At 35.7% G+C, this 16688-nt stretch overlaps 1 protein-coding gene across 1 annotated transcript; it reads left to right on the top strand.

Annotated features, from left to right (window-relative positions):
* The first annotated feature begins 649 nt into the window (after nucleotides 1-649).
* On the top strand, nucleotides 650-16436 carry leo1 (LEO1 homolog, Paf1/RNA polymerase II complex component). Its single transcript, XM_051135709.1, has 11 exons — nucleotides 650-755; nucleotides 2973-3557; nucleotides 4009-4107; nucleotides 4195-4289; nucleotides 6814-6962; nucleotides 7050-7229; nucleotides 7342-7476; nucleotides 9649-9784; nucleotides 12786-12975; nucleotides 13709-13806; nucleotides 16158-16436. Exons 1-11 carry the CDS (start codon nucleotides 698-700, stop codon nucleotides 16275-16277), a joined length of 1845 nt encoding a protein of 614 aa, XP_050991666.1. The 5' UTR covers nucleotides 650-697; the 3' UTR covers nucleotides 16278-16436.
* Nucleotides 16437-16688: the final 252 nt, after the last annotated feature.

Consider the following 16688-nt stretch of genomic DNA (forward strand, 5'->3'; position numbering starts at 1 on the left):
CTGCGTTTTACCATACAGATGTGAATTTACTTTTCTTTCAGACTGAGGCTTATTCATTTTACTTTTGGTGTGCAAGGGCTTTTACATATACTAAAAACATAACTTTTTATATTAAAAACAAAAAAGCAAGCCCAGATTTAAAAAGTAACACAAAGTAACGCAAAAGTAATGTAACACATTACTTTCAGTAAAAAGTAACTAAGCAATATTGTAATACATTACTTTTAACTTTCCCCAACACTGTACGTGTCTTATTAAACTGAAAATGGATGGAAAACACGTCTTTGATGGGAAAATAAATGACCTGTAGGGCTATATTGGGTGTCTTGGTTTTTTTCTTTGTTATATATAAATAAATTGTTATATATAAATATATATATATATATAAAAAATAAATACTAGTTTTATATATATATATATATATATATATATAAAAATAAATACTAGTTTTATATATATATATATATATATATATATAATAAAACCACTTTTATTTCACTCCACCTGCTTTCATCTGCTTTGGCTTTTCAAACGAACCTAATAAATCACTGCATGCAAGGGCTTTTGTCTGTATAATGTATCTCCAGGGCTTTTACTTTATAAAAAATCACCAGGGCTTTTATTTTATAAAGCGTTACTGCCGCTTTAGTTTATAAACCTTCACCCGGATGTTGATCATTATTTACAGCCGGTGAGAATGGCGGACATGGACGAGCTTTTCGGTAGTGATGGCGATAGCGACAATGAGCAACGAGGTACTTTAATTTTGCATTATTGCATTAATGAATGAAGATGTATTTCATTTATTTGTTAAGGAGTTATGTTTCTATCAGATGAGCTCTTATTTAGCGATATGTGCAGCTGTAAGACGACCAGTGTTTCAGCGCTGCCTATTATTTCATCACATTTTATCAACATGATCAGAATAGCTATGTTAATATCACCACAGAATAAACATGGTAACTAGATATCGCCCACAAAACATCATTATTACAGCTCTTGTTTTTATTCTGCAGTAATAGTAACGTTACATGTAGTAATCACGGTATTTTAGTGTAGCGGAAACTAAAGTACATATATTTTTATTTAATTATCTTAATCACAATCACAATCATAATCATAATCATAATTATTTCACAATTTTATGATTTCTTTTTATTCAAATTGTATGTAGTAGTGTGTTTTTAAATATTTGTTTACATATAATAATTATTTATTTATTTATTTAGATATTTATTTATTTCCCGAAATTAGAATTTGACTTGAATAAATCAAAATACAAAGTATGTTTGTATTTATTTATTTTTTGGCAACTGTGCTACAAATATTTTCATATAAGATTTAAAAAACATATGCAAATCAGTCAGTCATATGGTCCCGCCAAATGCAGAAATTATACAATTTATGATGTTTATAAGAAAAATGTAGTAGGGCTGATTATAATATGATAGTAGGCTTTTTAGGGTTAATTAAGTTGTCTTGAGAAAGTGAACTTACTGATCTACTATTTATTATTATTATTATTATTATTATTCTGAGCCAAATTTCAGTATCTACCTCCTCCTAGAGTTTTCAAGCTAGAGCCACCAAACTCGGTCCAGATCTTCAGACCGGTCTGACTCGGTGTGCTGTATCTTTTCAGACTGATCCGCCTTACGGTTTTCATAAACCAGACTTTCAAAACCACCAAAAATCCCATAGACTTACACTGACGGAATGTTCAAATGAGCAACACACTTTAAACTCCGAACTGACAAAATTCAAATCTAAACTCCCAGAATCCCTTGAGGCTCAATCAAGCTTCCCTTCTATGAACTATTTCTAATCCATTTACACTCATTTAAGCTTCACTCTAATATTTCTAATCTATCTAGCTATCTAAATCATGCTAGCAACGTGCTAGTTACATGCTAATCATACTAGAAACGAGCTAACAACATGCTAGTAACTTGCTAATCGTGCTAGCAACGTGCTAGTTACATGCTAATCATACTAGAACGTGCTAACATGTTAGTAACTTGCTAATCGTGCTAGCAACGTGCTAGTTCCATGCTAATCATACTAGAAACGTGCTAACAACATGCTAGTAACTTGCTAATCGTGCTAGCAACGTGCTAGTTACATGCTAATCATACTAGAAACGAGCTAACAACATGCTAGTAACTTGCTAATCGTGCTAGCAACGTGCTAGTTACATGCTAATCATACTAGAAACGTGCTAACAACATGCTAGTAACTTGTTAATCGTGCTAGCAACGTGCTAGTTGCATGCTAATCATACTAGAAACATGCTAACATGTTAGTAACTTGCTAATCATGTTAGAAACATGTTAGAAACATGCTAGTAACATGCTAATCATGTTAACATCATGGTAATAACTTGATAATCATGCCAGAAACATGCTAGCGACATGCTAATCATGCTAGAAACATGCTAGCAACTTTGCTAATCATGTTAGAAACATGTTACTAGCTTGTTGTTAACATGCTAGCGACATGCTAATCATGCTAGTAACATGCTAATCATGTGCGAAACATGCTATCAACATGCTAATCATGCTAACAACATTCTAGAAACTTGCAAATTATGTTAACAACATGCTAATCATGCTAACAACATTTTAATCAGCCTATAAAAATACAAGCAATAAGCTAATCATGCTAAAACATGTTAACAACATGTTAAATCATGTAAGCAGTGTGTTAAATCATGCTAGCTGCTTCCATACTATTACAGCTGCTTCAAACTTTCAGGCTAGGCTTTCTCAAGACAACTTAAAGTTTGTTCTCAAACTTTACTCATATAGTTAAAATTAGTACACACAATTAATTATTGTCCAGTGTTTCTGATGGACCGTTCCATAGTCTTGTGTTCCATGTATAATAAAGTTAAACTTAAGTCAAGTCAGTTTGGATAAAAGCTTATGCTAAATAAGTTGGTAAATGAACACGTGTTGATGTGTTTTATCCAGATTCCGGTTCTGGCTCTGGCTCTGGCTCTGATTCGGAGCATGAGAGACCCAGATCTGCCAGCAACGCTTCTGGCAGCGAAAGCGACAGAGATCACGACGAAGATGAGGATGAAGATGGGGGAAAGCCGAGCAATAAAGAGCTGTTTGGAGACGACAGCGAAGACGAGCGCAGAAGCCAGCACAGCGGCAGCCAATCGGAGCGATCCGGCAACCAATCGGACGCGACCATGCACTCGGACAACGAACACAGCGGGTCGGAGGGCCATCACGAGGAGGACGATGACGACGATGAGAGGGGCCACAGGTCGGATGTGGGGAGTCCGGCCTCAGGAGCAGGAAGCCACAGGTCTGACAGAGGAAGTGGAAGTCCAGGGTCAGAGGCGGGCACCCCGCGCTCAGAAGCGGGAAGCGGTCATTCAGATCCCGGCACACCTCATTCGGACGGGGAGGGGTCAGGGAAAGAGGTCCATTCCGGAGATGAGAAGTGGGGTGGAAAAAGCGACCAATCAGAGGACGAGGACAAACAGCAGAACTCAGATGATGAGAGGGATCATTCTGACGATGAAGGAGAGAGACAGAAATCAGGTGAGGTGTACTGGAACTGTCTAGTCTAATCTGTCTCACGTTTACGGGTTAAAGGGGTTCAGTGTATCTTTTTAATCATGTAACATTAGGTAATGTCATTATGTAACAATCTCGTTCAGTAACTGTGTACACACACATTTGCACGTGAAATCTGGCTTTTACAAGCATCATGATTCATCAATGTCTTCATTCTAAAATTATGATATATCTTTGGAAATGTAATCTAGAATTAAACATTCACAAATTCATGTGTGTACACAAGTGTTGTGATATTTCTAAAGAGAAGTTCTCTTGTGTGTATAAATATGCTTGATCACCACAATTATTGGCGAATGACACCAAATGTAAAAACACTTTCTCAGGCAACAACTGAAATGTTATTATCATATAAAAACCGATCTATAACCTCTTTATTCTAACATGTGTCTGTGTTTGTGGTCATTTATTTCAGAGTCATTGAAGGGCAGTGACAGCGAGGAGGAATTTACTCGCAGGAAAAAGAAAAAAATAGCTTCTGACTCCGACTCAGATTCAGATCCTGAAGCACAGGGTAAGTGACAGACTCTTGCTATGATGAAACACACTGTCACACAAGCACGGCAGCTCTGCTAAACACTGTGTGTGTGTGTGTTTGTAGGCAAGAAACCCGCAGCAAATGATCTGTTTGGGGAAGCAGATGATATTTCATCAGACAGCGATGCAGAGAAACCTCCCACACCTGGGCAACCGATGGTCAGACATTTGCAAGCACAACCTCACAATTTCCTTGTTTTCTCAAGTCTGAGCCAAGCCAGCTTTTTTAGTTGTTTTGTAACTCAGATTTTCATTATTGCATCTCTGGCGTTGTGACATGAAGACTTTATTTTAACACATTCCAGTTTTTGTGCTGTAACTAGTTTTTGCATTGTGTTTACATTTATTGTTATTACTACCAAGGTGTGCAAGGCTTAACGCTGGGCAATAATCACTTTCAGAACTAATAATAAAATTTGATTAATCAAGCAGCCTTAATATCCATCTTGTAATATTAGTTTTAATCAAGTCTTTTGTGCTTAACATTAATTTGTAATAATTACTTGGAATAAACTTTTCTTTTGTTTTTATTTTATTATTATTATTATTATTATTATTATTAATTTTAATTAAGCTTGTATATCTCTTTCACTGCAAAAAAACTTTTTTTTTCCCGTAGTATTTTTGTCTTGTTTTTTTTATAGAATAAATATCTAAAATATATTGAATTAGGATGCATTTACTGGACAAGTAAAATACCTTATTATTGCCTTGTTTTCTGAAAAAAATATCCAAATTTTGTTAGTTTTTGCTTGAAACAAGCAAAAATATCTGCCAATGGGGTAAGAAAAATAATCTTTAATCAAAACCTAAACAAGATTTTTTCTTGCCCCACTGGCAGATATTTTTGCTTGTTTCAAGCAAAAACTAACAAAATTTGGATATTTTTTTTCAGAAAACAAGGCATAATATCTTAAGTTATTTTACTTGTTAAGTAAATGCATCCTGATTCAAGAATTCTTATATTTATACGACAAAACAAGACAAAAATACTAAGGAAGAAAATATTTTTTTGTAGTGTTTTTCATTAAATTAACAGCTCGAATAGTTATAATGTTTATGTATATGCCATTACTGTGATATAAAATTGCTTATACCATCATACATTTTTTGCCATACTGCTCACTCCCAATGTTAGGATGCTTTCCATTATTGGTTGGCTTATAAAAGTGTGCTATAAAATTGAAGGCATTATATTCTGCACTTCTTCAGGGAGGCAGACTTGTCACTGTTTTTAGTCTAAAATGTGCAGATCTGTGTAGAAATGTGTAGATCTTATGGGTCTGTGAGGAGTCATAAGCAATGATATGTGAATCCAAAAAGAAAACCAAAATGAAAGAGCTTTGTGCTTGAAGTGCAGCTTCATTTACACGTGAGCAGCTCATGATTCTGTTTTTAGTGTTTGGAGTGGCTTGGTTTACACTAACTGCATCTCCACAAAAACGTAATCTCTTCATTAGTCTGGGTCACTTAAAATGCACATTTGAAAATGCAAATAGTTCTGTCATTTAACATTTTGAAAACAATAGAAATGATCATTTTACTGTTCTCTAAAATAAAATTATTATTAGTTATTTTTATTTTACAGTACAATAGCATTAGCACTGGCTCAGATTTTTGATTTTGGTTTTTTAATTTTCTGAGAAAAGATAGACATGTATAATGATGAAAGCCAAAATATTAAATGCCATGGATGAATATTAACTGAGTAATCCACTGTTTTGTAAAGGGAGGTCAAAATGGCAATTTTCACCTGAGTTACAGGGAGGTAAAAATGACTTCAGAAAGATGGCAGCATCATAATGTTATTTTTACACAGAGATTAGTAATTATATTAGTAAAATATGTTGACTTTATCAATCTTTGTTGCATTATGTGCCAATGGAGCAGCACTTTTCAGGTTTTTACTCCAAAGTTTGCATGCCTGTAACTAAAGAAACATTTAAGATATCTTAATGTCTTTTTAAATAATGGGTCTTAACAAACTTTCCTTTGGGCGTCTTCATTTTTAAGGCCCTACACGGTTCAGTACCATAGATATTGGATTTTTAATATGGCGCAAATCGTTAAATTGTACACATTTTCAGTGGTCAAAAACGAAATGTGGGTCAGTTTGAAAAAATCTGAGACTTTTTTCTTTTAAAGAGGAATGTCTGAAGAACAAATAATGTTGAACTTAGAGATGTGTCTTGTTTCCTTCTGTCAAAACAACTGGATTGAACATACCAGTCTGAGTACCATAAATGTTCTTTTTCCAAAGTTCATGTGCTTATAACTTAAGCAGTATTAAAGATATTGCAATATGACTTTAGATTCTAGTTGTTAATAATCTTTTCTTTTGGAATTTTCATTTTCAAGGCCCTACATCATTCAGCCCCAGAGATATGAGGATCTCAATGAGGCTCCATATTCAGATTGTTAAATATTACCCATTTTCAGTGCTTGTAAACCAAAAGTTAGTTTTGAGCCGGGGACCTCTGCTTGAGTTGACACGGAGTGATCCTATATTAACATATTTATTTTTTATTTAATATAAAAATTATAACAATTACATTGTGATCATTTTGTCACATTTTTCACCCGTGATGAGGTTGCATAATTTCATCATAATTTCAGTTTAGAAGAATTAGAATGACAGTTTTTTACACTTTCTAACGCTGATTGTTCTGAACTGAATGAACAGGATGCTGAGGACGGTCTGGAGGGAGATCAGCCCGAGGAGGAGCCGGTTCCGGAAACGAGAATCGAAGTGGAGATTCCTAAAGTCAGCACAGATCTGGGCAGTGAGCTCTACTTCGTCAAACTGCCTAACTTTCTCAGTGTGGAGCCCAGGTATGTGAATGTCTCCGGGAAAACTGAAATGAGTGGCTAAGTTCTCCATCCAAACTGTCTGTCTCCTTCCCTGCTGTCTCTCCACAGGCCGTTTGACCCTCAGTACTACGAGGATGAGTTTGAAGATGAGGAGATGTTAGATGAGGAAGGACGAACCCGTCTGAAGCTGAAGGTGGAGAACACCATCAGGTGGCGCTCTCGGCGCGATGAGGAGGGCAATGAAGTCAAGGAGAGCAACGCACGAATCGTTAAATGGTCAGACGGCAGGTGAGGAGACGCATGCAGATTTTAGTGTTGAATAATCGTTGGGAATAATCTCAGCAGGTGCTGAGTAATGCTCATAAGGTAAAATGAAATCAGCATCGCTCTCGTTCTGCAGCATGTCTCTGCACCTGGGGAATGAGGTGTTTGATGTGTATAAAGCTCCACTGCAGGGCGACCACAACCATCTGTTCATCCGCCAGGGCACAGGACTGCAGGGTCAGGCTGTGTTCAAGACCAAACTCACCTTCAGGTGCGTCTCTTTCACACACCCACAAACACACGTCTGCTTAGCTCTACAAATGATGACGTTGCATAGACCTCGGTTGTTTTTACATGTTGATAGATAAAACTAGGGCTGGGCGATAAAACAATAACAATAATTTTTGAGAAATAATTTTCCTTAAAATAAGAGTGTGATAAATGTTTGATATAATGTTTATGTGGCAAAAGCAGAAGGAAACAGCTGAACCCCAGATGGTTTTACTCAGAGATGATGAGTTTGTCAAGCAAGCACTAAACAGCGCTGTGACATCCAGTATAAAGCGCCTGAATTCAGTGAAGAACACAAATAACCTGTGATTTTAAACTAGTTTACAGCTGGGTGAAACAGCGCTGACAAACAGGAGAAACAATGATACAGTCAGAAGGCTTTTCAGCCTACAAATCACCATCATTAACCATGTATTTACTGTGGTAGCACTAACTGCACCATGGCATTGTGTCAAAAATGTGGGTATTTGTATAGAATTCTATTATGTTATTAAAGTAGACTTGTATTAAATGTGTAAAGGAGTAATTGAATATAATTACAGTATTTTTGTGATTAAGCAGTAGCATTTGTGCGTTTGTACTAAATGAATTTAGACTACTGTTTTTCATACAAATACCTCGAAACCATATAGTTATAGTTTTACCATAGTCTTGAGGTTGATGTGTGTGGTTTTAACTGTGATTTTCATTACCTAAATCTATGCTTCTATGAAAGACCAATGGTTAATTTTAATAAAACTCAAACGGTCAGATTAATTCAATTTCACAATATATTAAAGTTATGCTGTAACAGTTTTTACAGAGGTCACTGTTTTTGATGATGAACATAAATTCACATCTGCATCCTATCTTAAGCCACTGTCAAATTCTATTTCTAAGAGACAAAAATAAATAAATAAATAAATAATAGTTCTGTTAATATTGCAGCCTGCAGTGCACACTGCTGAAGATACACGTCATCCAAGTCAGGCAACACAAACCTGCTTCATGATCTGAAACAATATCACTCATTAGAACATGCAGAAACTACAAAATGAATTGTTATAGTGAGATAAATGATTAGAAAAGAATAAAGAAATCAAAAATGTGAATGTGTCATGTTCTGAGCATAAAGAATATTTTGAAAACACAATTAACACAATTGGTTTCTACAGCTTTCACTTAGGAGCAAAAATCAGCCTTTAAACTCGAAAGAAATAAAGATTTGAAATCGATCATTGAGTTCATTGAGATATCGATATTGACTGATAAGGAAATATTTATCATGATCATTTTTTTGGCCAGCAAATATTATAACCTCACTAACCCACACCCTCACTTTAACAGGCACTCTACATTTTTACAAGTAATAATAATTTTACAAATGTTTACAAATTTTACAAGTAATAATAATTTTTACAAATGAGGACACCCCTAAAGTGATATTTGGGGAGATTTTGTTAACATTTGGCTCATTTCTGGCCACAAATTTGTTCCCAAAATAAGTTACAGCTGTAAAACTTTTATATACTTCATCTGATAGTAGTGATATATCACTGGTTGGACACTAGGTGGTGCTATGGGCCAGTTTTGCTAAGCAGTTATAAGCACAATAAGGAAGGGCAGTAGACTCTAAACTCTCTCTTTAAAAAATAAAAAAATAAAAGGAAATATGAAATGATTAGTGTACATGCTTAAAGGATTACTTAAACCAGAAATAAAGGAAACATGCAGTGCAGTGTCAGAGTAAGCATTCGTTTTTCTTTAGAGATCTATAATACCTCCATCAGGTGTAGAGAAATTAATTATTTTAAAGAAATATTGTGGATTTAAAACAGGTTAATCATGATTACATTTAAGTTAGTTAAAATTTAGCTCTAAAAGCCACAGAGGCCATTTGTATAAAGCTGCCACATAATGAAAATATTATTGATACAAAGTGTTTTTTTTTTTTTTTTTTTTTTTTTTTTTTTTTTTTAATCAGGTATTGTAATTGTATTTTGGGGAAAGTGCATATTTCAAGTTTTTACGTATTTTTAATCCTTTTAAGCTTTTTTTTTTGTGACACATTTCTAAAAGTACAACTGTTTCAAAGCAGTTAATTTGCATGTATAATAATTCTAAAATGTTGTTTACAGTGGTTTTATATTATTATATGCATGTGTGTTTGCAGACCTCACTCCACAGACAGCGCCACACACAGGAAGATGACCCTCTCTCTCGCCGACCGCTGCTCAAAGACACAGAAGATCCGAATTCTGCCCATGGCCGGCAGGGACCCGGAATCCCAGAGGAATGAGATGATAAAGGTAAAACGCATGCACTATTTCACTCCGCAAAGAGATTTAAGTTGAGCCTGAGACTGATGGAAAATTCAGCAGGATTCATATCGATGCAAAAAATGCGGAGAGGGAGGTTATGTCACTGCTGAAATCCTCCTTAATAAAAGCTCCTTTTCCTGAAAACCTGGGGTTTAAAGAGGTCATGAATCTGTCCTGCTAGGGAGTTCAACCAATATGTTTTGAAACTTAAAGAACAACATCACACGTAGTGACTAAGCATTTGTCATTTCAGTTTTACAAAACCTTATCATAAAAATCTAATAAGTTGTTACGTAAGACAGCAGACACACAAGCATCTCTCACAGCACATTTCCGTACACACAAAAACACACACACTGCAGATCTTGGCAGCAGCAGGTTATGCACGTATGATTTGAGCCCTGTTATCTAAACAGATTGTCGTACAACTAAAGTGGAGTACTGTAAATGTTTTATCTATTTCCTCTTTCTCATTTATCTCCCTCTGACCAGAGGTCTAATGTCCAAAGAGCCAGATTTCATATCAGATGGACGAACATAAGTCAGTCTCAAAGACCCAGACAGCAGTAGACAGCCTTGCTGGAGTTAAAGTGGTGCTCTGGATAATTCCTGTTGTAATTGAAGAGCTGTAAAATTATTTCACAAGTTTTATTGAAAGCGTTTTTTTTTTTTTTACAGATAATAATCTTATGTAAATAGTGTTTATGCCATCTAGAGCTGTTTATGACACTGTATATACACTAGCATTCAAATGTTGGCGTCAGTAGCATTATAATTATTTTATTCAGCAAAAATGCGTTAAACTGGTCAAAAATGACTGCAAAAATTGTTACACACAATTTTTACTTTGAATAAATTCTGTCCTTTTAAATTTCTGTTTATCAAAAAAATGCATCGCAGTTTTTCACAAAAAAAACAGGTTATAATAAGTTCCAAATATTAGAATGATTTCTGAAGGATCGTGTGACACTGAAGACTAAAGTAATGATGCTGAAAATTCAGCTTTCAGCACAGCAATCAATTATATTTAAAAATCTATCAAAATAGAAAATGGTTATTTATAATCGTAGTGTTTCACAGTATGTCTGCAAATCATATCCAGGTCCTGATGGCAGAAACCTATTTACAGTGCACAGCATTAATGAGTACATCCCCTCTAAAATTAAGAAATTCAGCAATTACTCTTTACTTAGAAGACAGGTTGGGGTTCTTTGGAGACATAATGTTCCAACAAGCCAGCTTGATCAATTACCAATGAAGAATGTCAGAATTATTCAGGAAAATAAGATTTTCTTATCAAAGTGATAAAATGTTGTGTTTCAAAAATGAGTACACCCTCCTGAAAGTTACTAAATAAAACAAAAAAAAACGTGTATAGGTTTAAGGCTAAGGCTTGATCAATAGGTAAGTATATTGAACCAAAAGTTTTTAAAGACAAGTAATTTCCTGACAATTAAAAGTGTTTTATAGCCTACTGAATCATACTCAGACTTAATGCTGGCAACAGTGGAACCACTTGAGAGAGAACTACCATCTGACTTATTTCTTAGCATAAGAGGACAGTGGTACAAGAGGAATACCAAATTATTGTTTTTAGTGTGAAAACATAGAAGTTGTAGCGACATTCAAAAACAATAGACTTGTGACAAGGCTTCTGAAATAATCAGGTCTTTCTTTTAAGTTTTCATTTAGTGATGAGTGAGTTTTTGCTAGAAAAGAGCAGGAGAAACACCGTGCAAGTGTCTCAGAACCGACAAAAGCTATGAAAAGAGTGACATTTAACTCACAGACATGCATGGTTGTCACCACTAGAACTACCTACTGTAGCCAAAGCACAAGAAACACATTTAAAGTCTTCCAAGGCCCATATTTACAAAATATAGACTTCTGGGAATCCATACTCTTGTCTCAAGAGACCAAGTCAATCATTTCAGATCCAAAAGCATCCAAAATGTTCTGGTGTTGCTAGAGGAGGAGTACGGTGAGAAGTGTCTGGTTCCCACAGTGATGTTCAGTGGTGGTAAAGCTCTTCTATAGGGATGTATGAGTGCTGAAGGTGTGAGGGAGTTGTGCTTTATCAGTGCTGTCATGAATTCACACACCACTGTGTGATGTAATACAAAAAAATGAAACAGAAAGTGCTACCCTCCTCTCATTCCCTGCATTATTGGGCATTTTTGTAGCATGACAGTGAAGATATTCATTCTCCTAAGGTGAAAATCCTTCAGTAGACATGTACAGTATTTCACTCAATCTTAACACTCTTGAGCAGCTGTGGGGGATTCTGTAGAGACAATCTGAGCAAAACTCCCCATTAAAGACCAGGGCATTTAAGGAGCTCGTCCACCAGGAGTCAAACAGGACAGATGTGACATTTTGTCATGAACATGTACACTCGGTGCCAAGAAGGGTCAGAACAGTGTACTTAAAGTTCTAGAGGACATACTTAGTACTAGAATATTATACATTTGCTGAATTATATCTAGGGTGTACTCATCTCTGCAATCCTTCATTTAAACAAAATTGGCTAATTTACTTATTTTACACTTATTTTACACTAATTTACTTATTTTCCATCTTTCCGTGATTATATTAGTGATCATTAAGATTTATTTATTTATTCAGAGAGGGTGTACTCATTTATGCTGTGCAATGTGGTGATATGTACAGTTCAGTATCTGACAAACCCCAGCAATCACTAAAATGACTGCATTGCCAAAAAAAAAAAAAGTCCTTATCTCGTTGTCATGATTGACTGGGGAGGTTATGGGAAAGTCATGGAAAATCACTGGTGAAAAGTGTGGGAACCCTGGATTAAAATTTAATATACAAAATTATTCACTAAATCCAATAAGGTTAAGTTCTTAAATCCTTTTTCATTACTCAGATAAAATGCATCTATATTTATCTCCACGATGACTGATAAACTAGGATGTGGATGTGTTCATTCAGTGTAATCTCACAGTTTCTCGTGTGTGTCTCTCTGCAGAAAGAAGAGGAAAGGTTACGTGCGTCTATCCGTCGTGAATCCCAGCAGAGGCGCATGAGAGAGAAACAGCATCAGCGAGGTTTGAATGCCGGGTACCTGGAGCCAGACCGCTATGATGAGGATGAGGAGGGTGAAGAATCCATCAGCCTGGCCGCCATCAAGAGCAAATATAAGGGTGGAGGTCTGAGGGGTAGGTGACGTCCTAAACGTGCACACATGGGACATTGCATATTATTGCCCAGTAGTTTTCAGATCGTGTGTGTAGCAGATGCATGCAAAGACCACTTTATAAATCCCATTTAGTCTATATAGTAATACTTCTATACTAACGTGAGAATTTATTTTAATGAATTTCATCTGAAAATCTCTGGTTGCAGAAATTTTGGTGCACCACTAATTATTTGCATATGTTCATATCCTAAACTTTCTTTACACAAACCTCACATCCTATCGCATCTGCACCGATAGCTGTAGTGTGAAAAGCAGCGTCTCTACAGGAAGTAGGTCAGTTGAAATGGCCCCTGAACAGCGGTGGGGTGCTGTGTCTGTCGTCTATATTGTATTCCCTCGCTCCCCTGTGGGTCAGTGTTTCTGCACAACAGATTCTTTGAGTGAGTTTGAGACCCGCTGTGATCAGCTAGAACATTCTGCACCGCAACAACAGCTTGTGTTCCCAAAACAGCACGTCTCGCGCACACGCTTTCTCACTGACAGTAACCGTTACGGCCGTTAGCCGATTACCTGCCGGCTCCTTAATGCTGCATTATGCCGGAGTCCGGCTGAGATTTAGATTAGTTTGTTGAGTTTGATTTGTTTGTGCCAATAAGAGGTATTTACTGAAAGAACATCTCTTTGGAATGCTTGAAAATCAGCACTGAATTCTGAGCTGTGCTTAATTGTTTTTGTTTGTTTGTGGGTCATAGAGGAGCGAGCCAGAATCTATTCTTCAGACAGCGATGAAGGTTCTGATGAAGACAAGGCCCAGCGGCTGATGAAGGCCAAGAGACTGGACAGCGACGAGGTGAAACTTTCAGTCCAAATAGATGATTTATTGAGGGAAAAATAGAAGGTTCAAAAATAGTCAATAGAGTCTGTCATTTACTCACTCATGTTGTTCCAAACCCATAAGACTTACCCTTCCTCCACAAAACCCAAATCCAAACCCATTTTTGCTGATCCATTAAAAGCAGAAGAATGAACCTCATTGTTTTTGCATGATTTTTATGTTACTGAAGGCCTAAACTAAAAGTGATCATATCTCTTCAGCTTTATAAAGTCAGAAGACTTAATAAAGCAGATTCAAAAAAATTGAATGTATCTTTGTGTTCTGAAGATGTTTTAAAGTTTCATGGGTTTCGACTTACATGAGGGTGAGTAAATTATTACAGATGTTTTTATTTTGAATGGTGTGTACAAGGAGCAGGACTGGAGAATCAGAGAGCGATTCAAACACAAAATACTTTAATAAACAAACTTAGAAACCAGGAGACAGAGAAAACACACCTTAAAGGAGAACTCCACTTCACAAACAATTTACTCACCCCCTTGTCATCCAAGATGTTCTTGTCTTTCTGTCTTCAGTCGTAAAAGAAATTATGGTTTTTGAGAAAAACATTTCAGGATTTTTCTTCATATAATGGACTTCAGTGGTGCCCCGATTTTGAACTTCCAAAAATGTAGTTTAAATGCAGCTTCAAAGGCTCTAAATGATCCCAGCTGAGGAAGAAAGGTCTTATCTAGCAAAACGATCGGTTATTTATTTATTTTTTTTCAGAAAATAAAAATGTGTATACTTTTTAATCACAAAAGCTGGTGTAGCACAGGCTCTGGGATGCGCGTCCACGACACTATGTACTATTGAATTACGTCAAAAGGTTACGCGGAACTACAGACCCAGTGTTTACAAAGTGAACGTGCAAAGACTAAAGAAGTGCAAGTAAGTCAAACGCTGTTTACAAACAAAAAGGTACAACGATGTCGGACGATTCTGAAGTTGTAGGAGAAAATAAGATGGAGTTTTTCACCATACTCTACACAGACGATGAACTTAGATGTGATTCGTAGTAGTGATGGGAAGTTCGGATCATTTTACCGTCTCGTTCAGCAAAATGAGCAAATCTTTTTTCGAGTCATTTTGTTCATGTTACCAAAATATAATTAAAATGTTACGCGTTACTTCCCTGACACATCTACTGCTTACACAAACGTTGATCACACTACAAACAAGACAAAACTATAATGCTATAAGAAACAGAAAAGATTCATTCATTGTTTACCTGGGTCTTTAGTCTATGATTAGCTCACCTCACCTCTTATCTGACAAGTTTTCGGGTTCGAGTTGTTCGTTTATCACCTGACAGCCCCATAAGATGAACGAACCGAAGACTCAAAACAGGTGATCACAAAAGTCACATTGAAGATTTGTTCAAAATGAAAGAATCATTCAAGAACGACCCATCACTAATTTGTAGCATCATGAACGCGCAACCCAGAGCCTGTGCTGCACCAGCTTTTGTGCTTAAAAATTATACACATTTTTATTTTTTGAAAAAAATGACCAATCGTTTCACTAGATAAGACCCTTCTTCTTCAGCTGGGATAGTTTAGAGCCTTTGAAGCTGCGTTTAAACAACATTTTGGAAGTTCAAAATTGGGGCACCAATGAAGTCCATTATATGGAGAAAAATCCTGAAATTCTTTCCTCAAAAACCGTAATTTCTTCACGACTGAAGACATGAATATCTTGGATGACAAGGGGGTGAGTAAATTATTTGTAAATTGTTGTTCTGGAAGTGGACTTCTCCTATAACATAACAGAGATCGGACCACAAGAGACTAAGGAAATACAACTTATAAAGGGAACCAAATGAGACTGATGACCTAACACACCTGAAACCAATGAGAACAAATGACAAGCAGGAACGGAGATAATGAAGCAGGAAACCAAGTCCATAGATATCAAAACTACAAATGGAAGAACTGTGACAATCCCTTTAAGATGCATCACAACATTTGATTTTTATTTATTTATTTTTTTTAATTTGTTACTTTTTTTTTTTTTTTTTTTTTGATTCACTTGATTTACTTGTTTTATTATATATATATATATATATATATATATATATATATATATATATATATATATATATATATAGTTGTTTGTTTTGGTTTTTTTTTACTTTTTAAAGGTTAATAGACTAGCCAATCACAACAGAGGTGATATATATAGAAGTATTAAATGTACAACAGCAAATACATTTTGTTTAATGGCTGAAATTGGTAAAAAAAAAATTAAATTCTGAATGATTTTGCTCTAAGACACCTTAACAGCATAAATGGACCTTGGAAAATAATATTTATCCTTTCTTTCAGGAGGGAGAGAGTTCCGGAAAGCGTAAGGCAGAGGAAGATGAGGAATCTGCTGCCAAGAAACAGAAAAAATATGTCATCAGTGACGAAGAGGAGGAGGAGGAGGTGGAAGAAGACGAGTGATTTTTTTTTTTTGTTTTTTTTTTTTTATTGTTTTGTGATGATCACAATAAACTAGGTGGTTCATCCAGAAAATCAAATGTGCAGTTATTTGTTTGTATATTTTATAAGGACTCCAGATGCTCATCATTACAACACGTCAATAAAGAGCAATAACCTCGATGTGGCCTGCTTGTGGTTTATTAAATGTGTAACTGAAAGATTGTTCATCAATAATAAATGGGCTTTTTAAAGTTTCTTCATGGTTTTGACATCTGAACTGTTGGGGTTGTGTAAACAAAAATACCTCAATGAAATTCCTACTGTTGAAGTTGATTATTTTTATATGTCTTCTGTTCAAATACTCTGCATGTGATGAAAATTTAAAATATCCATATAAAAAGTATATTTAAAATTGCAAGGCATTGAATTGCC

The sequence above is a fragment of the Labeo rohita genome, chromosome 18, assembly GCF_022985175.1.
Source record: "Labeo rohita strain BAU-BD-2019 chromosome 18, IGBB_LRoh.1.0, whole genome shotgun sequence".
NCBI lineage: Eukaryota > Metazoa > Chordata > Actinopteri > Cypriniformes > Cyprinidae > Labeo > Labeo rohita.

Bases quoted from the DNA above. Each gene is read 5' to 3' on its own strand.
- leo1 (XM_051135709.1), top strand. From the start codon at position 698: ATGGCGGACATGGACGAGCTTTTCGGTAGTGATGGCGATAGCGACAAT. The intron at 756-2,972 runs GTACTTTAATTT...TGTTTTATCCAG, and splicing joins TAGCGACAATGAGCAACGAG to ATTCCGGTTCTGGCTCTGGC. The intron at 4,290-6,813 runs GTCAGACATTTG...CTGAATGAACAG, and splicing joins CCACACCTGGGCAACCGATG to GATGCTGAGGACGGTCTGGA.